Source organism: Rhagoletis zephyria, unplaced genomic scaffold (genome assembly GCF_001687245.7).
Source record: "Rhagoletis zephyria isolate East Lansing unplaced genomic scaffold, Rhagoletis_zephyria_1.1 Rzeph_scaffold_00253, whole genome shotgun sequence".
NCBI lineage: Eukaryota > Metazoa > Arthropoda > Insecta > Diptera > Tephritidae > Rhagoletis > Rhagoletis zephyria.
In genome coordinates, this window is record NW_016157337.1 from 250,570 (window position 1) to 272,498 (window position 21,929).

Sequence of the window (21,929 nt, forward strand, 5' to 3'; positions counted from 1 at the left end):
GACGTCCTGTTTCGCCGCCACGCCTTCCAGGTATGCGACCTTAAAAAAGTGAAAAATGATAGTTAACAAGAAAGCAAACAAGAAAGGTGTAAAAGCCACTTACCTTCATATATTTCTCTATGAGTCCGGGCTAATACTTCACGACCCGGATGCCGACCATTTGGGTATCGGTCTGCATCGAGTCTTTGAGCAGCTCTGGAATTACAGCAAGCTTCACCGTAAATTAGGTGAATATCCGCATATTCATGCGACGTATACTGCGTGTTCTCTGTCATAGTATTAATAACACAATGTTCGAAGGGTCCAATTTCACAAAATCCACTTTCACTAATTCCGGTAAGTAACACAAAATAATGTCAGAAGCAAGTAATTATGTACCTTTGTACTATTTAGCATGTCATTTGACGGTAACAAGAGCAAATTCAATTTAAATCTATTAAATACATTCTAGCGTGTCTCAGTCCTTTACCCACAAAAGCGGCTATAACTTTTTTTTTTATTCAAAACAGTAAGTGTGGCACCTTTCTGAAATCTTTATTAAATGATCAATTTTTTCATGTAATGTAAAGTTATAGCTCGGGCCTTTTTTTCACCCGAGATAGTCAAAGTTGGGGAAGAAAATATCAAAAAGTTAAAAATCCAGAAATAGTCCTAATTTTATGATGGTTTCTTAATATATTTTAACTACATTGCATTTGAGTATGGAGAGGCAACTATCTGGAAGTATTTTACATAAAAAATTTACTAAGTATTACCCGGTTTGTAGTTGCAGTTAAAGAAAACACATGAAAAGGCACGTTTTTTTTTAATTTGAAAAAAATGTAAATATTTCAAAAACAGTGACACTTTTACCTTAAAATTTTTTGTTTGTCAGGGAGCTCACCCCCCACCTACCTTCCCCTAAAGTTTGGCACGTTACTTCTGGGACACCCTGTATGTACATAGGTTGGCGCTTCTAATGCATTTGGTATGTGTGATCACTACATAAGGTTCAGATCAAATATGTTTTATTGAGACTTAAAATGCTTACTGAATCCGTTTTGTAATGCTAAGTAATGTAAACATTTACTTAAGTACATTCGCGTAAATTGTAAATAGGAAACACCTTTCTAGGAAGCATGCAGGGAAGCACTTTTTTCAGTCCTTGTTGGGTAAGCCTTTTAGAATGGCTTCACTTATTACGTTATGCATATACAAAATGGCAAAGATTATCATTGAGCGCGTTGTAAGATATGCGGAAATGGTGGTACGTCACCGTCACGAGAAATTTGTTGTTTTATGATAAAAAAAATGCAGAACTTGAGCGTTTCATCACCATCAATCATTCAGCTCTACGGATTGTGCCACAAAACTAAATTGCTTATAATATCAGAACCAAAGCAACTGTACTTATAAGGAATATATTGACAGCATATTCACTTGTATCTTCGTTTTTCATTTGGATGATAAGTGTCCTGGTCGATGGGTTCAGGATTATGGCAGTCCTAATGTAGCCGCTTGACCGATCCTTACCAAGCTCGGTCCGAGCCTTGCTTAGAGTCTAGCTAAGAAATCTGTTGAAAATCTTTGAAATCGGCCGATAACCCCGCCCACTTCCCATATAACGGTAATTTACAGAAATACAAAAACTGCGATAAATCAGTAATTATTGAAGCACTTAAAATCGATGATTGGAACAGAGCTGTTAAATTTTCATTACGATTAGTAATCATTAATTTTTTGCATTTTTTAATTTTAATGATTATTTTAATTGTCTGACATAACCCAGCCATTAATAATTAATTATTAATTATAATTTTCAAAAATAATCATGATTAACTGCCGTTAAAAAAATAATCAAATAACTTTTTAATTATTTGATTATTTTTAATTGTTTGATTATCTTTAATCATTTCATTGTTTTTAATTATTTGATTATCTTCAATTATTTGATTATTTCGAAAATAGTCATTTTTAATTATTTTTCCAAATAGATGAAGCTGTGTTTGGCAAGCAAATTTTTATAAGTTAGTATTAAATAACTGAAACCAAATTCACTGTACGAGTAAATACTTGTACTGTAGTTTACAAGTAAGAAATCAATTCGCATAAGTACTTTCAAATGTCAACTGTCTTTGCGATTCATTAATACTTTTAGAGACGATTTTGTAGAGGACACATTGAAGAAGATTTTCCATATGTATGTATATTTTTTGCATGTTGACCGCTTGTTATTTTATGAATTGTGTATATACATACATATAATGAACTTAAAACTACAGTATATCATGAACTTAAAACTATATACAAAATGCCTTTGTCGGTCCCTGCTACCATTGAAAAGGATTCCTTGATGCAAGAACACTAAAAATATGTGTTTAAAACTTTTTAAAAAGTTCACTTTATACTGTTTCCAGGTAAAAAATTTAAAACAATTGAGAACCCGCTAATTTTAAGATGATTTGAAAGGTGAAGGCAACTTTTTTTTACCCAACGAAATTATATTTTCTCGATTTGTTTTTGTTCTCGAGAAATTACATTTTGTCAATATCTACACTGTGCGGTGTTTAACAATAACTTCCAATTTGCTAATTTCTTATATATCGTTCACACTACAGCATTAACCACAGAAATTACAATCCCAAACACTGTACAATATATTATTCACAAGTTGAAATAAAAAAAAACTAAAATAATCAAATAATTATATTAATCGTGTAATTTAAAAATATCAAAAACAATTTAAAATAATCAAATAATTATATTAATCATGCAATTTAAAAAAATCAAAAATGATTGAAAATAATGAAAAATAAAAAAAATAATTATGTAATTAAAATTAATTAATTTATTAATTAAATTTTTTTTTGAAAGTAATTAATTATTAATCATTAAAAAGGTGCAAATAATCGCATTTAATCATTAAATGGTTACCCAAAAAAAACATGCTTTAATTAATTATCATTATGAATCTTAATCATTATTTAACAGGTATGGTATAATTGCGAGTACGTACTCGCTTTAGCGGTTTACTATATACCCAAATAAAAGCTACAATATTTTGTGTACTCTATTGTATTAAACTGTCGAAGTCAAATAAAACCGGGCATGAATAAATCGTTTTGTACTTGGTAAAAGTTTGGTCATTTTCGAACTAGTTCGGTTTCAGTCAGGAAATTCTAGGTAAACTAGTATTTTTCCTGACTAGTTTGGGGTTTCACTGCAGAGTACTTATGAACAGCAACACTTGTACATCACTATGTAATCAAATATTTGCCCTAAAATTTACAGTTTTCTTTCAATATACCCTTAAAGTCGTCAATTTATCCTTTGAGTGTGCGAAAAGTGAAAAACGTGATTTAATATTTCAAATTTCCAAGCTATATCTGAGTTTTCTTTAAAAATATATTAAAAATGGCAATGGAACCTTCGTGTTCAAGTATTTAGGCAATACAAAGTGATTTTAGTTTTCTTTTACTATGGCTCTAAGTAGTTTATTTCATTTTTTATCGTAAGCGTAAAAATAAGGGGTTTTTGGCTTGGTTTGGTTTGAGAAGTAGGTGCGATCAAGCAAAAGTGTAATCAGTTGCATATATGTACCTTGGACATTATAGTGTCATTCTGTAAAAAAAGAACAAAACCAAAAATAACAAGTGTCCACGTTCGTTGTTTGGTCAATTACTGTTTTTACCCTACATACGGCATAATTATTGGGTACATACGTATATTATCAAAAGTAGGCTAAATACTGTTTTGTTTCAAAGGCGAAACTTTGTTTTTGCATCTATCAAAGAAAGCATGTTGTATACAATCATGTACGTATCTGCTCAGATTTATGAAATAAAATTTGGGTTTATTAAATTTTAAAATAATAGATTAGAATGACGTAATTTACTAGTCCAATGACTTATAGGGTATATGTGAAACTGTAAAGAATGGTATATATTGCATATTTTTAGTGTTAATTATAATCTTTGTTATTGTTTATAGTGTTGCTATTTCTATTCATGAATGTCATGTGCAGTGAATAGAAATAATGATAGTGATGATATTTTTAACTAATATGGTTACGGGTAGACGGGTAAACCGAGAATAACCATATTTTTAAAGGCTCGTCAAAGCCTTTATGAAATAATGAAAAAATCTGACTACGATCAATTCAATGATAAATTTAACGCCGTAATGAATGATGAACGATGGAAATTTAAAAGAATTTTTGAGATATTTCATCTCTGAGTTCCAAATTCGTTGGAATAGGTCCTGCAGACACGAAGAACGTTTTTTTTTGTTCACGCAAGTAAGAGTTGGATTGAGTCCTCTACTGGTTTTCCGTCATCCATGGGACAGAGATAATATCCCACGCTTTGTTACCTATCGGTCAATTGTCAGAAGAAGCTCTAGAGGCGCGAAATAAAGATTTTAAGAGCTACGGAGAACATTTTTCTCGCAAATGCAACAGAAAAAAGACGAATGAAGATATATTCAATAGACTTCTGATTAGTTCCGACCCTGTTGTATCAAGTATGAGAAAACTACTCCCAAAAAAAATGCAGGATTTGCCGAAAGAAGCACAACAGTTGTTAATTATGCATGCATGCCTCATGCAGCGATGATGAAGATGTTGATAGTGATGACCAGGGAACAGATTATTAGGACCTAAAAACCTATAAAAAGGTAAAATAAAATAACGAAATAGGCTGGAAAAGGCAAAATAAAATAGGGAAAAAGGCAGGAAAAGGCACTAGATATTGCAAAAAGGCAAAACAAAATAGCGAAAAAGGCAGGAAAAGGCACTAGGGCTTGCAAAAAAAGCAAAATAAGGCACTAAAAAAATACAGAAAATACGAAGAACAATCAAAAAATACATTTATTTTAGAAATGTTTATATTACAAGTAAAAAGAGAAAAACTATGAACTAGTTTTATTACATGAAAAATTTGTAATTTGAATCTTTTTTATTTTATCCTTTCGAGTTTCTAACTCATAAAACTTTAATCTGTATAGTTGTAGTAACATTGAACCCCAAGATGCATTTTGAAATTTTCTGGCAGCATTTTCATTCGATTTTCGCGAAGAAAAGCCTTGAATGTACTAAATGTGCGCTTGACGTAAGTTGATACAAGTGTAGCCCAATTTAAATATGGAACGTTTGAAACGTTCATATTATCAGGAATAAGGGCGTTTTCCTCGTCCTTTTCAAATTTATCCACACCCCTTATTGTCTCCTAGCCTACGTTAGCTGAGAAAACGACTATGAATTTTTCCAACACCAATTTGGCAAGAGGTCCCTGCGCTTCTATAAGCCGCATGGGCATGTGTATATTTTTTAATTTTAAATGCTATAAACACTTTTTTAAAGGTAGAAAAGGCAAATATCTTAAAAAAGGCAAAAAAGGCAAATATCTTAAAAAAGGCAAAAAAAGGCAACATCAAATGTGCATATATGGAATCAGGGAAAGCTAAATCTTGGACATTCTTAATCGAATATACTCTATCGCTTTAGCAGAAAAAAAGGCAATTTCCATAAAATCCGTTCCCTGGTGATGACAATGACGCAACCGAAGATTATTATTTTTATTAAAGGTTATATATTCTAAATTACTTTCTAGGCTTAGCAAAAACATGTAGATAATTGTTGAAGAGAAAATTTGTACATTTCGTATTCATTATCATATAAAAAGTTTCCTAAAAAAGTGATGATGTGCGTGATGAAAATAGTAATGAAGATAATGATGATGATAATTATTATAATAATAGAATTGGTGTTTAACTTGTAATTAATGATGATTAGGATTTTAAAAAATTATCATTACTAATAAAAATTATTTATGGGAGTAACAACTAAATTTTAACTATTCTCGCTCTTTGGTAACTCCATAAAACCTACATAAAAAAATCCCACTAAACTATTTTCGGATTTGTTTTTTTTTTACTTCATTTGGTGCTAGTTATACAAATACTTCAAAATATTTTAAATGAAATATACGTATGAATTGATCTCCACGTTCAGGGTCGATTAGCCCACTGTGCGTCGGCGTCCATCCTAACAAACTGAGCCGCTGTATTTTAATTCGCTGTACTATGTCCATGTCGTTGAAGGCTCATATATATCTAATACTCCAAGAGCCGCCTAATCGGATTGACCATGCTTCTGCGCCATATACCTGCACGGGCCTAATGACTTACTTATAGAGGCGGTTTTCGTACGTCGGGAGAGGACGAAACGAGAAACGAAATTCTTTGCTGACTGTTTGTTTGATGACTGGAGATACTTCATCTTGTCTTCGTTTACCACTAGATCTATTCGTTTTGCCTCGTTATCAAACTTGGAGAAGGCAGACCAGACTTCGCGGTTTTCTTTACCGATGTTGTTGATGTCATTGGCATACGGCAGCAATTGCACGCTCTTGTAGAAAATTGTCCCTGAGCGGTTCATTTCTACACCTCTTATTATCTTCTCCAACATCAGATTAAAGAAATCGCATGAAAGGGTGTCGCCCTGTCTGAAACTAGCTAGCGGGTATGGCGGGGTCGCCTTTCTTGTGGATTGGGCAGGGCATACTTAAATTCAAGTCGTCGGGCAAGCGTTTATCTTACCATGCTCGGCACAAGAGGTGAGCATGCACCTTATCAGCTTCCCGCCGCCGTACTTTAATAGCTCTGCTGGAAGGCTGTCAGCCCCAGCAGCTTTGTTGATTTTCAAGTCGATATTGCTATTCATACTTCGGCATAGTGAGGTGGTAGAACATCGATTCCGTCATCATCGACTGAGGATGTGAGCTTTCAGAGCTGCTCCCATTCAGTAGGGTGGAAAAGTGTTTGTCCTGGACGTCAGTCTTTAGATTGCCATTGTTCTTACAGAAGTTCGCTCTGGTCTTCAATCCTTCCGGAAGGCGGCTTACTCTCTGGTAAAATTTTCGGGCGTTTTTCCTGTCGGCCAGCATCTTAAGCTCTTCGTACTCACGTATTTCGGGCTCTCTGCTTATTGCGGTAAATGCGTCTCGCTTCCCTCTTCAGTTCTCTATAGCAGTCCAAATATAGCACGCGTTGCGCCCGATCGCAGTGTGGTCCTGTAGGCTGCATCTTTTTTTCTGCAGCTTCGTGGAATTCCTCATGGTACCAGTTGCTCTTTCGGCCTCGCTGAAATTCGACTGGTTCTTCGGCGGCGATAAGTACGTCCAAAACACTGGAAGCGTGCCTTCCGTCTATCACAACATGATCGATTTTGTTTCTGTTTTTTCGATCTGGAGACGACCACGTAGCTTTATGGATCTTTTTATGCTTGAACCTAGTACTGAATACTACCATGTTTCGGGCCCCGCCGAAGTCGACGGCTGCAATTTAGTTTGGCATCCCCGGAGTTCGGCATTAAGAAGGGTATGGAACGATAGAGGGAGTTCTCCTGATTGTAAATATATATACTTTTAGCCGCAGCAGACTTATAGTTTTTAAGTTATTTGTTGTTAAAGTTAGTAAATTGAACTAACCTCTCGACGCTATTTCACACAATAAACACTTTATTTATGTACACACTTCGGCAAAATAGTTGCATTAAAAGCCCGCACAATGAAATGTAAACATANCGACCAGCCTCAGTCCTTTGTCGGACGTTTCGTCGTGGGGAGGCTGCATTTTCAGACAGTGGTTCCCTTCCTTGCCTACCCTGGCATTTAAGTCGCCAAGCACGATCCATTCTGGTTGGCCCACTTATAGATATTACCTAGTGCACTCTACATTAGTTCACTTATCGTTGACAGGATTTTGCCAGAGTAGAGGGGATACTAAGCCCCCTTGAGGTGTGCCCCTGGTGGTTTTCCTTCTCAGAGATCCTGTGTGCTATTGAGCATGGAGTTAATCCATGCCACCGCAGGACGCTGAATGCCGTGCTCAGAGAGTGCCTTGCTTATCGCCTCCGATTGGACATTATTGAAGGCCCCTTCAATATAAAAGTCGCGTAATTTCTTTTTTCTGCTTTCTAGTTTACGTGATGTGATGCTCCAAAGGTATTACATTGAATTCCGATGGGCAAACAATAATTTTTTTCAACCTCTCACTCAAAATTGTTATAAAAAAAAAGAACTCGCGCTCTCACTCTTTATTGAACGCCATGTGTCTTTTTTACACTTTCACTATATACGTATATTAAATAAATTTTAAGTATACATTTTTCTCAGTGCTTTTACAATTTTTTGTTATTTTTCATTATATATTTTTTGTGTAAATTTGTACATCCTTCTGGAATGCCTGAGCTTCATATGGCAGTGTGTTTGCTTTGCCCAGTGTTGCCAGAAAAAGTTTCGTTTGGAGCTAAAACGGATTTTCTTCTAATTAATTTGTTTAACCCAGATCCAAGAGTTTATGGCGGAGTCTGCATTTTCCCGTGGAAAAACTATTTTTCTCGTGAGAGCGCTGTGAAAAGTTTCATTTTTATAACATCCCCCAATATTGACACAGCAGCGAAAATCATATTGGTACATTTTATTGAGCAAATTTTTGTGAATATTTTTATCTAACAAAACAAGCAAATATTTTAGATTTTTACTATCTTCTTAATTATTTAGTGTTAAAAATTACTATATAAGGGAAATCCATTGGAATTAAATCGGTGTATTTCGTGCGTATCTAGTGATTTTGCTTGTCAGCTGTTCAGACCAACTTTATTTGACAGTGTTGCCAAGTCAGAAAGCGAGTTTAAGTTAGATTCTCGGAAGAAAAATGGAAGAGTTTCATATCATGTCATCCTTGCGGGAATTACTGACCGGTATAGTTTATGTGCTCCCGCGAACTTTGTAGAAACTAAACGATTTACTGGACCATTTCCATTTGCTTACGCGCCATTTGTATTAGGAATGTAACTTTTCTAAATATTAATTGAAATAGAATAACATGAGAGTATCAAAAATAGCCTGAGGTCACCAAAGCCAAAGAAATTGTATTTAACACTTGTACAATGAAATTACAGATTTATAATTTTAATATATTACCAAATGCAAATTAAACTTGCTGAAGCTAGAATGTGCTAGATAATTTTGAGGAGAGCTGAAAGGAGCTAGGAGCTAAAGCCCAATTTTTGTAGCTAAATAAAAAAATAACGAGCTAAATCTAGCACCAAAAGTACCAAAATGGCAACACTGGCTTTGTCCTTCATATAAAGCTGAGGCACCTTCATATGAATTGTGTTTATATGTCAGGGCATACGGGACTGCGATACATTTTTTTTAATCTAAAAGAAGGCGACCTTATATAAGTTGGTGTTACTAGATCAGCTAATTTTGTGTATTTGTGTGTTCCGCATCACGGCTTACAATGTCAAATTGAAATATGTACACGCTTATAGATTTTAACAGTTCACTCCGCAAAAGCAAAAACAAAGGACATGTAAATTTTTGTTTTTGAACTCCTGCTATAACCATATATTAGTTCGCCTTGATTTGAAGTGTAAATTTGTATTTGTGCCTAAACGTCAGGGCAAAACAAAAACGAATGCCATAAAAGTGCTTATGGAGCGAGCAGCTCTGCTTTAGATCCGATATTTTTCAGGTTTCGATACTACTTCCAAGTAAATGTATCGATATCACCATGTTATTGTTTCATCTCTACTCGCGTCTCGCTTCATTGTAAATGGGCCTTTAGACTTAATGAAATAATTTTACCGTATTTGGTAGAAATCGATAAAGCGATAACGAGATACACTTATGTAGTCATAAGTAGTCGGTGTTGTAATCTAAATTAACATAAATTTTGACATAAACCACATTGGTATGAGAGTATTAATATGTGTAATTATCTCGGATATTTTGTAATTATACTAACCATCCTTATTCATTCCCATTTGAAGGCACTTTTTAAGGCGGCACGCCTGACACTGATTTCTGTGGGCTTTGTCAACAATGCACCGTCCAGTTCCGGCCTGGCATCTGAAATATATGTATGCAGATACATATGCAGTCAAATATGTAATTATATGCGCAATATTTGTAGCCAGTTTCACGAAAGCAACTTAGTGAAAAATGAGTTTTTTTATTTGAATTTAAGTGTTGTATACAGTTCTCAAGAAAAACGAAAAATTCATATCATGATGTACTAGAAATGGAAATAATTTTCTTCTATCAAAATTTCTCATATAATTATGCAGATCCCTAGAAAATTTTATTCTTATATTTATTTTTTTTAAGAAAATTTACATCGACATCAAAGTACTTTTTCAAGCAGCAGAACTGATGAAAAATATTCCCTGGTAATATTCTTGAGAAGTGCAGACATGAAAACTTACAGAAGGAGAATAATGATTTTTCATTTAAATTGCTGGTGAAACCGGCAGTTCAAATTCAATAAGTTATATGAAAAAATTGTATACATAAGTATTTGCTGTTTTATTTTTCTTATATTTGTATTCATAAATTTTATCTACGAAATGAAATATGGATTATACGAGTAATCATTACTTTTGATCAAATAAGAATGATTTTTGTTGAGCAAAAAATAAATTTTTATAATACTTTATCGTCATTATTAATCTGCAGAAAAAGATTCTAAAAGTAATGATTAGCTTTCATGTGGCGGTCGCTGTGTACTGGTTAGCAATGCGCAGGGCCTGGGTTCAAGCCCAATTTCCGACCAACGGCAAAAAATAAAACATAAACAAGTTTTTTCTAATAGCGGTCACTTTAGGCAGGTAATGCCAAACCTCCGAATATATTCTGCAAAGAAAAACAGCTTCTCATAAAAAAAATACAATCGCCGTTCGGATTCGGCGTAAAACTGTAGGTCGCTTCCCTTTGTGACCTATGTGTAAGTACCAATCTGCTATTATTATTTTTGATTTACATATATTATTTCACACACAAAGGTTGCCGGCACTGGTAAACAAAAAATGTTGCAAGAATTATATTAAAAGGGCTCTACTCAATATCGTTTTTAAACCCAAATCGCTTTACGCCTTTGTGAACACAAGGCGTAAGATTAAAATACTATTGCCGGCTTTTTACTGGTTTCTTCGAGTCAAACCATTCTGATAGTTCTGCAGCTACAGTCAAAGAGTAGAAATCTCAAATTTTTTCTATCACGTACTCTACAAGCTGTGTACACGGTATAGCCCAATCACTTTAGATCTTTTAGAAATTTTTTGACGCAGTTAGGTGTCTCCTGTTTAGGTGAACACAAAATGACATTTTTTTTCCCCCAATTGCGATATGGGAAATGTCCGCCATTTTGGATTGAGTGTTTTTTACGATTTGCGCGCGAATTTTGCATTAGATTTTCTCAACGAAAAAATTCCAGGAAGAAATTTTTTATGCAGTTTGGTATCTCCTGTTTAGGTGAACACAAAATGAAAATTTTTCCCCCAATTGCGATATTGGAAATGTCCTCCATCCGCCATCTTGGATTTTGTGTTTTTTGCGATTTGAGCGCGAATTTTGCACTCGATTTTTTCAACGAAAAAGTTCCAGGAAGAAATTTTTTGACGCAGTTTGGTGTCTCCTGTTTATGTAGATGAACACGAAAATAAAAGTTTTCCCCCAATTGCGATATGGGAAATATCCACCATCTTGGATTTTGTGTTTTTTACGATTTGCGTGCTAATTTTGCATTTCTCGCGAAAAAAGGTAGGGAACAAATTTTTAGAGAAATCGATTCCCTACAATTTTCATGTGCCTATCATTTTTTTAAACGATTATTTATTGCTAATAATATGCAAAAAATGCCCAAAATTGGGTAAGTGGCGCGGTTTTTTTGAATTTTGAGCAATTTCTATTTGAAATAAGTGGCACATTTAAATGTAAAAGTTGTAGAAGACAAAATTTCCAATTAACGCATTATTTATATGTTCGCGTACGACGTGTAGATCTCGACCAACAATGCGCTCAATGCAGCGGCAGGGGAAAGCTACTCAAAACTTTTTTCACAGTGTCTCGGAGGTCGTGTTTTTTTGCGCGTATTTGTAACCAACACCTATGGACTCACTTGGTTCTAGGCAATAGTCGGACAGAACTCGTCTAGTTGGTTCAAAAAGTTTAAAGAGTTCCTAGCAAAATAACAAAATAAGACCAAAATGCCGACGAAACTGATCGACCGGAGTTTAACCCAAAACGAAACGAAAAATCTTTAAATAATCAAAAATAAGAATTGCCTACGAGTCTCGTTGTTGCTGATTTTTTTCTCTAGCGCAGATGCAGTGGCTAAGCACACCCCCCATGGATTCTCAATGGCGATTAATTGAAAATCCCCTATCAACTTTCATCAAACCTTTCCGTTACCCTATCGCCAAGGAAAAATTTAAATTACTCCATTATAATATCCAAATTTATTACATCAAGAAAAGAGAAACATACTACATACTTAGATATAGGGGCTTGTAGATATTAATGTTTCTTTTGTACAACAGTTTTTGTTTCTTTTTTCTTTGTTTTTTTTTTTGTTTTTGTGGTTATTTGTTTAATAAGTTACAAAGGGGCGGTTTCCTTTAATTTAATGTATAACGTTGCAATTCAAAAATAAGAAATGTCCAAGAACAAAAATTAAACAATGGCCGACTTAATAACTATTTATATGGGCACTCGCAAAAAGTTTAAATTCTAGTTTTTTTTTTTTTTTTTGTTTGATTATCTATGGTGAATGGTGAAACTAATCATTTATAAACAAATAGCAAAAAACAAGGGAGAGAGTGAGAGACAACGCTGGACTGTGGAAACACTTATGTATTTAGGTTTATAGTAAAACCCCAATCTCAGCTCAGGCACAGTGACAATCATAAGCGACAACGAAATATGTGCAGCACCTTCAATCATGCCAGAAGAAATCGACCGTTGTGCAAGAAACTGTAGCGTACAAGTAAGATGAGATGGTAATTTACTATTTATTTTTCTTTATTACTTACAAATTACAACTATAATATTTAATCGGATTATATTTTATGTGTGCTAGCTAGTTTGTATAACCCAAGACGTCCGCCTCGTGTCGCAGTCAAAAATCCAGAGAGCGAGAGAAACTTCCGCAAAGAAGAATCTGCCGCTGTCCATTTTCTATTAAATTCAGCACTAATTCAGCAAGCAGCTGTCAGCTGTTTTTTGGTGGTTGCCACAGTAGCCCCCCCGAAGTGGGTTGGAGTTATACTCCGAGCTACTGATTTCGCTGTTTCCGCTTATGTGTTCGAGGATTACGTGGCAATCGATTACTGCTGGTTGTTGGCGCTGGTGATGCATTGCTTTCGTTGTTTTGTTTAGTTGGCGGAGATTCCGTCGTATTTTCAGTGAACGCGGGTTTGAGTCGCTCGGTGGAGATTGTAGTCGAACGTCCCTCCACGTTGACCCGAAAAACGAGGTCGCTGATTCGTTCGAGGACTTCGTATGGGCCCCTATATGGTGGTTCAAGTGGTTTCTTCATTTCGTCCACTCTAATGAAAACATGTGTTGATGTACTAAGAGTCCTATGTGTGAATGCACGCGATTTCGTATGATGAGCGGTAGGTGCAGAGCGTACCGTACGCATGAATTCGCGAAAATTCTGTACAAAACATTGTGCTAGAGGCCCCTTTTCTTCGCCGATGAAGTAATCGCCTGGAAGGCGTAGTGTTGTACCGTACAGCATTTCCGCGACGCTGGCTTTAATGTCCTCTTTAAAACTGGTTCGTAGGCCGAGCAGTACGACTGGAAGAATTTTGACCCAGTTTTGTGTAGAGTGGCACATGATGGCAGATTTAAGTGAACGATGCCATCGTTCAACTATACCATTTGCAGCTGGATGGTATACGGTCGTCCTTATTCGGTTTCAGCCAATAAGTTTCGTAAATGCAGCAAAAAATTTGGATTCGAATTGCGTTCCTCTGTCGCTGGTTACGGTTGCTGGTGCTCCAAATCGGCTGACCCAGCCGTTGAAAAATGCGTTGGTTACAGTTTCGGTTTGTATATCCTTTAGCGGTATCGCTTCCGGCCATCGTGTGTAACGATCGATGATTGTCAAGCAGTATCTGTACNCGGTTTGTATATCCCTGAGCGGTATCGCTTCCGGCCATCGTGTGTAACGATCGATGATTGTGCAACTGATCGAAAAACTTGCGACGTAATTTCATAGGTACATATGGCCGTATAGTCCCGGTTGAGGTATCACAAAATATCTTCGTACCTTCGCTGTCGACATCCACTTGCCTAAGCTTCAGTGATGTGGTAGTTGATTGAAGGAGGTGTTTTAGCTCTTCATCTTCAGACTGTTGTTCAACGATCTCTTTCGCAGTTGTGCTGACAGGTAAGCTGAGTTTATTTACTCTGGAAAAGGCATCAGCGACGATGTTTTGTTTTCCCGGTATGTGAATTATTTGTGTCGTAAATTGGCTAATGAACTGTAGTTGGCGTTGCTGGCGTGGTGAAGCTTTGTGCGAGCACTGCGAGAAAGCGAATGTGAGAGGTCGGTGATCGGTTAAAATTGTAATGTCTCTACCTTCTAGCAAATGTCTGAAAAATTTAATGCCTTTGAATATGGCAAGCAGCTCGCGGTCATACGCGCTGTAATTTGTTTCCGTTTTATTAAGTTTGCTGGTATAGAACCCTAGCGGCTGTCTTTCGTTGTTCACGAGCTGGTCTAATGCAGCGCCAACTGATTGGTCTGATGCGTCGCAGCGCAGCGTGAGTGGTACGTCCGGTGAAGGGTATGCAAGCTGCACAGCGTTAGTCAATAGTTGTTTGCAGCTTTCGAATGCCTCGGTAGTTGACTTATCCCAAACGATTTTGGTTTTGTCGTTTTTGCGCGCGCCGGCAGTGAGGGCGACAAGTGGTGCATGGGCTTCGGCTGCGCCGGGCATATTTAGCCTATAAAAATTCCATGACCCTAGGAATCTGCGCAGTTCGGAAATTGTTTGGGGCTTCGGGTAAAGGCGAATGGCTTCGCAGCGTTCGTTTGTCGGTTTAGTACCTTGGCTATTAATCGTGTGGCCTAGGTATATTACTTCAGGTTGTACAAACCTACACTTCTCCAATTTAAAGGAAAGACCATGCCATTTGAGACGCTCCAAAACAGTGCTTAGGTGTTGTTTGTGTTCTTCCATGGACGACGAGGCGATTAGGATGTCGTCTATATAGACGTGACAGTAATCGAGATCTCGGAAAATGGAGTCCATGAGGCGCTGAAAAGTCTGCGCGGCGTTGCACAAACCGAAGGTCATTACGTTAAATTGAAAAAGACCGAAGGGTGTTATAACCGCAGTTTTGGGCCGATACTCTGGTGCGACCGGGATCTGATAGTATGCGCGGTCAAGGTCGAGCGTCGTAAATACTGAACAAGCGTGCAGCGAGAATGTAAAATCTCGCAAATGTGGTATTGGGTATCGGTCGGGTGTCGTGACCTTATTAAGGCGGCGATAGTCGCCACATGCGCGCCAGGTACCGTCTTTCTTTTTTACTAAATGGAGGGGGCTTGCCCATTCACTGTCAGAGGGTGTGCAAATTCCTTGCTGTAACATAAAATTAAATTCGCGTTTCGCTGCTATTAATTTTTCACCGGCAAGTCTCCGAGCTCGCTCGGCCACGGGTGTACCGTGTGTGTTTATATGGTGGCGAATATTATGTCTGGGAGTCTGATGCTTGGCGCGTTTCGTGATACCGTCGAATTGCTTTACCGTCTGGTACAGCGGGTTATGTATCGAAATCGACCCTATATCTGGTTCCCGAATAGATGCAGAATTTTGCTGTTGGCATGAGGGCAGTGGTGTTTCGAGGAGCTGTTGCTTTGCGAAGGTATTAGTGCTGATCGCTTGCGATTTCAGCAGTTTGCCGTTTCGCAGGTCGACTAGCAAACCATTTCTTTTGATAAAGTCTGCGCCAAGGATTGGGTGCTCGACATTTGCGATTGTAAACTCCCAGGTAAATGTGCGACCAAGCCCGATATCGATTTCTATTGTTTTAGAACCGTATGTGGGTATTGTCGAACCGTTTGCTGCAAACAGTACGAGTTTAGTGCTTGCAGGGCTTGATTTCACCTCTGGAAATGCTCTCCTTGGTAGAACCGAGATGTCGGCGCCAGTATCTACGAGGAATGTGATGTTGTTTTTGAAGTCTGTGATTCGCAGGCGGGATGTGAAGGGACCTTCGGTGGTACCTACTAAGATTTCTGAAGGTCTTCCTAGTTTCCCGAATTGTTTTGGCTGTTATTAAATTCGCAAGGTTGACGGCATTTTCAAGCTTGGCTGCCAAAACGAAGGTGATAGTAACATAGTTTGTCGTTGGACGAGACGCCAACTCCGACCTTCGAACTGTTAATTTTCTTCGAAAGCGCATGTATTTCTGCCCTTAGCTCATCGATACTGTTTTGCTGTGAAATTGTTTCGACGGGTTTCATCGGCGGTTCGCTGTTGGTTTTATCTGTTTTATGTATCGTCATNACGACAGGTTTCATCGGCGGTTCGCTGTTGGTTTTATCTGTTTTATGTATCGCCATGATGCTACTCTCAGCGTCGAATATTTTATCTGCTTGCAGAGCCAGCGTGGTTAGGTCTTGTGGTGCGCTGAATTTCGATTTGAACATGCCCAATAAAAACCTGCATTTGCATGAGATTCCGATCCCTAGTCATGACTTTACCATACGTCTCCGTTTCGCTTGCCAAATAGCTCGTAGATTTTTTATTTTTATGTGTAACGAAATCTGCTTCTGCTTCTAATAATAACGAGCTTGAAGTATCTTCCCCTTCCCCCCTTGAAGTGGTGGTATCGTCGTCTTAGCCTCCAATGCCTTCCTTACCATCAATTAGTAACGCAGTAACTCAACCCCTTCCGCCGGTACTCGAGTCTGATACAAGGAAACTGATTGAGGTTTCACCAAGAAAGCCAATATAAAGGTTTACTTCTCATCAAAAATTAAAACTGTCGACTTAAGCGTAAGAAAATATAACTTTAAATACAAAGGAAATATTGCTTTGTTTAAAATGTACGTAAATTTATAAAATTTTGATACGCTGCTTAGTAGTTCTTTTTGGCCCCCAGAACTTTCGTTTGCGAATTCGAATATAGGCCCAAAAAGGCAATAATTTAGCAAAAATTCCACGTCAGAACACTGAATTAAAAAATTAATTACTACAACTGCTTTAGGTATTTATCAAAATGAGAGGCTTAGATACTAACTTAACGAACTCATATCATAAAGGCCTTGAATGTAATTATAATATTCTTTTTTCACTGAATCTGGCTCAATCCTCACATTTTCAATTCAGAGATTCTTTCAAATAATTACCATATTTTAGGAGTCGATTAAGTTTAGGAGTAGAATGTACGTGCGCTTTTACTAACGTATGTAGCTTTAAGTCATAGTTTAAGTAACTTCTTTATAATTTAAGTAATATTAGTTGGTAACCCTAGTTTTTAAGACTAGTAGCGATAACTCGTTGTAACTCTAGCGATTAAGACTCGACCCGCCATTTTAGAAATAAAGGAGATTCATTCGATTTCTACCAGCGAAGACTTCGGACGTTCTGTATTTATACCCTTTGCCGTCTGCATATTTAATCAGAAGTGGTCTTTGACCCATCATAAGGTAATTACAAAGTAAAGTTGAGCTTTTTAAAGAAAATTTCGCGCAATATGGAGTACGGCGTCATTGATGCAGAAAAATATACGTTGCTCCAGCTGAAAGCCTGATACAACGCTGTGACGCCGACGACGTATAGTGTTTCCGTTGGACTTAGAGAGGGAAAAGTAAAAGTCATAAATACCAAATTTTACATTATTTCCTCAGCCCCTTCTTCACGAACGATACATTTCCAAAAAAATACGGAAATGGGCGCGATACCGACTAATCAATTTAGTTGCCTTTGGTGATTAACCCATTAAAGAAAGTGTTTCTTTTTCAACTGTAATCAATTATTAAAATGTCGTGGAATATTCGGGTGAAGGTATTTATCATTTATTTGGTACTTTCCTATTTTCTTACCAAAAAATTTACTTTGAAATGTAGATGCTAAAGATTATTAGTAAAAAGGGTGTGAGTACCAGTCCGTCAACCAAACATTGGGGAAAAAGCGAGTATTTACACCTAAGTCATTTTATAGTATAACCTTTGTTTTTCGAGAGTGGAAAGCAGGAAACAAAAATTAACCAAAATTCCATCACATTTAATGACTGGGCCCACATTTTTGTGAGTTTTGGACGATATAGTGATGCAATCCCCATACACGGTGCACCTGAACCAACTTTAAATCGAAGGTCATAGCACATCATTTTTTTTTTTGCTAATTTGGGTAAATTGAGCCGTTTTTGAAAAAACTCTTTTTTAAATGAAAATTATTCCTTTTCTTTTAAAATTTTCACGCACCCGCTCTAGATGACAAATTGATAGCTTACAGTTTATATTTATTTTGTAATGTAACTTGGAGGAATTATATACAATCAAGTTAGTATATGCTTCAAATGTCTTTGCTTGTTTTATGCACAAAATGCCGATAAATTCAATTCAAACGAGAAGATTGTGCGCGCACAATATTTGTTCTTTTTAAGTTTCGAATATAAGTATTCTTTATACTTTCAATAGTTTGTGTCAAGTATATCTACAAAACAATAACATGTTTGCAAGACCAAAAGACCATGCTGCGTCACACGATGAAAATCGTGTTACAAGGTGTTTATTTTGCCTGAAAAATAAAAATAAAATGGCAAACATTTTGGGAGCATTAAAAGGGAAAATTAAAAACATTGTCAACTACGATGAATATGATCCACGTCTTCCTAGTGTAGTTTGTGATGGTTGTCGAATTTTAGTTTATCGTGAAGAGAAAAAGGAATCAAATTTAATTGCTATGAAATTACCTAATTATTCAAAATTTAAAGCAATGAATTTTAACACAAGGTAAAAAATTTACAAAAAATGTGAGTGTGGATTGTGCGAGTTAAGTATAAAACAAAGCATATTCAACAAGGTAGAAGTGACAAATCAGTCGAGCTCTCTCATACCTGACTGCAATGTCAAAAAATGTAAACAAAGAAATTAACCCTTTGTTATGCATTGACCATATTTGATAGAACTCAACATCTTTGAAATGAAAGTTTTTGTAAATATGAAAATATTTAAAATCTCATTAGAATCAGCTTTATTTTATTTATTGAATTTTCGGTTTAAAGTAAATGTGGAAATGCATACTTACAAAAAATTACACACTAAATTAAATACACTCATTTATAAAACCGTTTTGACAATTTTCTTGCTTCTACTATCCCAATGTTTTTAAGCATTTATTTTTTTATTCAAATACTTAATTTTAAAGTATATTAGACATTAAAGAAGTTTGATTCTTCTAAATTTACATCAGAACTTAACTTCAATAATTTAGCTATTAAAAATTTGCTATTTCCTTTCCATTAAATTTATTAAAAATTACTTTCAGTTTCTTTATGTCAACAAGGAATACTAGTTTAGGTTTTATCAGGCCACTATTTGAAATTTGGCCTATCCATGTATGTATATGAAAGGGAGATTTTCTTTTCATGTTCGGTATGATAAATCCTACACCTGGGACCAAACGCGTCCACTTAGAAATACTCGGCTGCGATAGGCAACAAGTAAAGTCACGACCACACGTGAAGAGTCTCCTAATGAAACATCGCAGCAATTTGCCCACCGTTGTCGCTTCACTTGACAATTCGAAGGTTTAAAATAACGCACAAGTTTGTTGTCCAGGCTCTTGACAAACAAAACGCACCGCTCGCAATTCCTTTTCATTTTATTATTTATTTAAAATCAGTCGCACAGCTCACAATTGAAAATTTATATTAAAAAAAAAAAATTGAATAGTATAGGGTTAAGAGTTGACATTTCAGTCGCAGTTCAAAATAGAGAAATGTCGAAATCACTTTTACCTTGTTATGCCTTGGTATAAAACCAGGCCATTCAAATTTTTCATAAGAAACTTTAAGTGTTATGAACGACAAATTGAATAAGTACAGAAAATGTCGATCGGATTTGTTTGTTGGCAAACCTCATTTTTGTAAGAAATCCGTAGATGATTTAGTTACACATATTAATGAAGAACTTTCAATGAAACAAAAAGAGCAAGTGGGTGGTAAATTAATAACAAATATTTTTAATTCTGCACCTCAATCGCTAATGAGTTATCAATATCTCAAAGTCGTGGGCGGACATTAAGAGTGGCACTGAATCCATCGCAAAATAAGGAACAAAAGCCCATTTCTGCTGAAGAAGTATCTAAAATAGGATTAGGTCCTGGAATTTCATCAAAAAAAGTGGAAACAATGACATCTGCCTTCTGTTGCTACTAAGAACAGGAAAATGTTTGAATCAAATTTGAATCAAAAGCTTAAAAATATAAATCATTCGCTAGATTCCTATTTTTATGTCCGAAAATGTAATGTGGTGAAAAATGGTAAAAAAGAACAAAAGTATATTTTCAGAAAGCGTAGTTTTTGGGAACGACGTGGAAAAGCTTATAGAACAAATTTTAGCAAAAAGGGATTTGAAAAAATATCATTTGAAGCTAGGTATTGACGGCGGAGGAGGATTTTAAAAAATTTTTCTTTCCATACAATCCATACAATCTACTGATGGTGTACAGTCAGAAAACGATTTAACTCAATCCGAAGATGCATTTTTACTGGTAAAGCGACAGAGATATTGTGATAATGTGCTTGCGAAAAAATTTAATGACAGCGGCGTAAAAATAATTTTGTTGCTTGCAATTATTGCAAATACTTCCGAATATTATGAAAATGTGTCTGTGTTATGGTCATTACTGCGGATTGAAAATTTGTCAGGAACTATTGCTACTGATTTTTTTTTGGGGTCGAGCGGAATGCAGGGTGTGGAGGAAGCGTAACACAGCATACAGGGGACCCTGTATGCCTAGCCACTCCCACATCAAGACCATATTGGGCGAAATGCATCCTTCAAGAGGTGACCCTAGTTGGATCTAGACCCGGAGGGTGTCAAATCTACCCTCTTCCCCTAATCCAGGGTGTCATGCGTCACCGTGCCCATTGGAAGGTTTGCAGTCAGGGGGCTTTCCGACTGTATTCTAACGGCGCCTCCCGGATACCTGTCCGCCTCCGGGAGTAACGGTGGACTTGCTGCGGCATGGGGCTCTGCCGTGGTCGACCGTTTCTTTTCCTTTCCTTATTTTCCGGCCACTGAAAGGCCTCGGCTCAGTAGGTGGCCAAAGAACCAGTATAATGAACGTAAATAAAGAAGCCTCGGAACCCTGCACGGGTAGTGCCGCCGCTGGACACGGCGAAGGAAAGTCCAAAACACAAACCACCTCGGAAACCGCATCGACGGAACCGAATGGGCCTGAACGGCCCAAGCAGCTTCGGGCTCCCGCAGAAGCTGGAAGGATTGCTAAACCCTCAGAGGGAAAGCGAACCTCCAGGGATGCCGGTGGTACTATACCCCATGAGGGAAAGTCGAAGCCGGCGGAAAAGCTGCGGAAGGCCCCCTCAAGGTGTAGTGGTCGAGCAAAAGTCCTCCACGGACAAGCAGAGGACCACTCCCGCGAGTAAATCCTCGAAGACCAGGGCAAAAGACCTCGATCTGTGCCCCGGCTGCTCCAAAGCAGCAACGAAAGTTTCGCCCTCCGTCAGGGCCCAGCGTGACCGAAGGGCAGCCCCTAGGGTCATCAAAAGGCTGGGGGTCATCCCGCATGACCAACTGACAGAGGAGCAAAAAGCATCTCTTAAGTGGGCCATGGGAGTCTTCGCCGCCAGCGACAAGAGATCCTCCGGGAAAGGCGGGAAGGACAAACCACCCACTCGGGAAAACCCAAGGAAGGACCTTACCTCCAAGAGACAGCGATCTCAAGACGACACCTCGAGTGAGTCCAAGAGATATAGGGATGCCTCCCCATCTAACCGTCCGTCGATGGCCGTATCCAACACGAAGCCGTTCAGTGAAGCCGCCAAAGAGCACCTCACGCTGGCGGTGTTGGACAAGGGGCATCCGGACGGCCACATTACCACGGACAACTGGAA

The 21,929-nt window shown here is 37.3% G+C and overlaps 1 protein-coding gene across 1 annotated transcript in view; it reads right to left on the reverse strand.

The window, feature by feature from the left end:
• Nucleotides 1-21,929, reverse strand: part of Hr51 (photoreceptor-specific nuclear hormone receptor 51) — a 301,348-nt gene that overhangs the window by 215,312 nt on the left and 64,107 nt on the right. Inside the window, exon 2 of the mRNA XM_017609752.1 lies at nt 9,793-9,896. Coding sequence (XP_017465241.1) covers nt 9,793-9,896 — 104 coding nt within the window. The remainder of the gene's footprint in view (nt 1-9,792; nt 9,897-21,929) is intronic.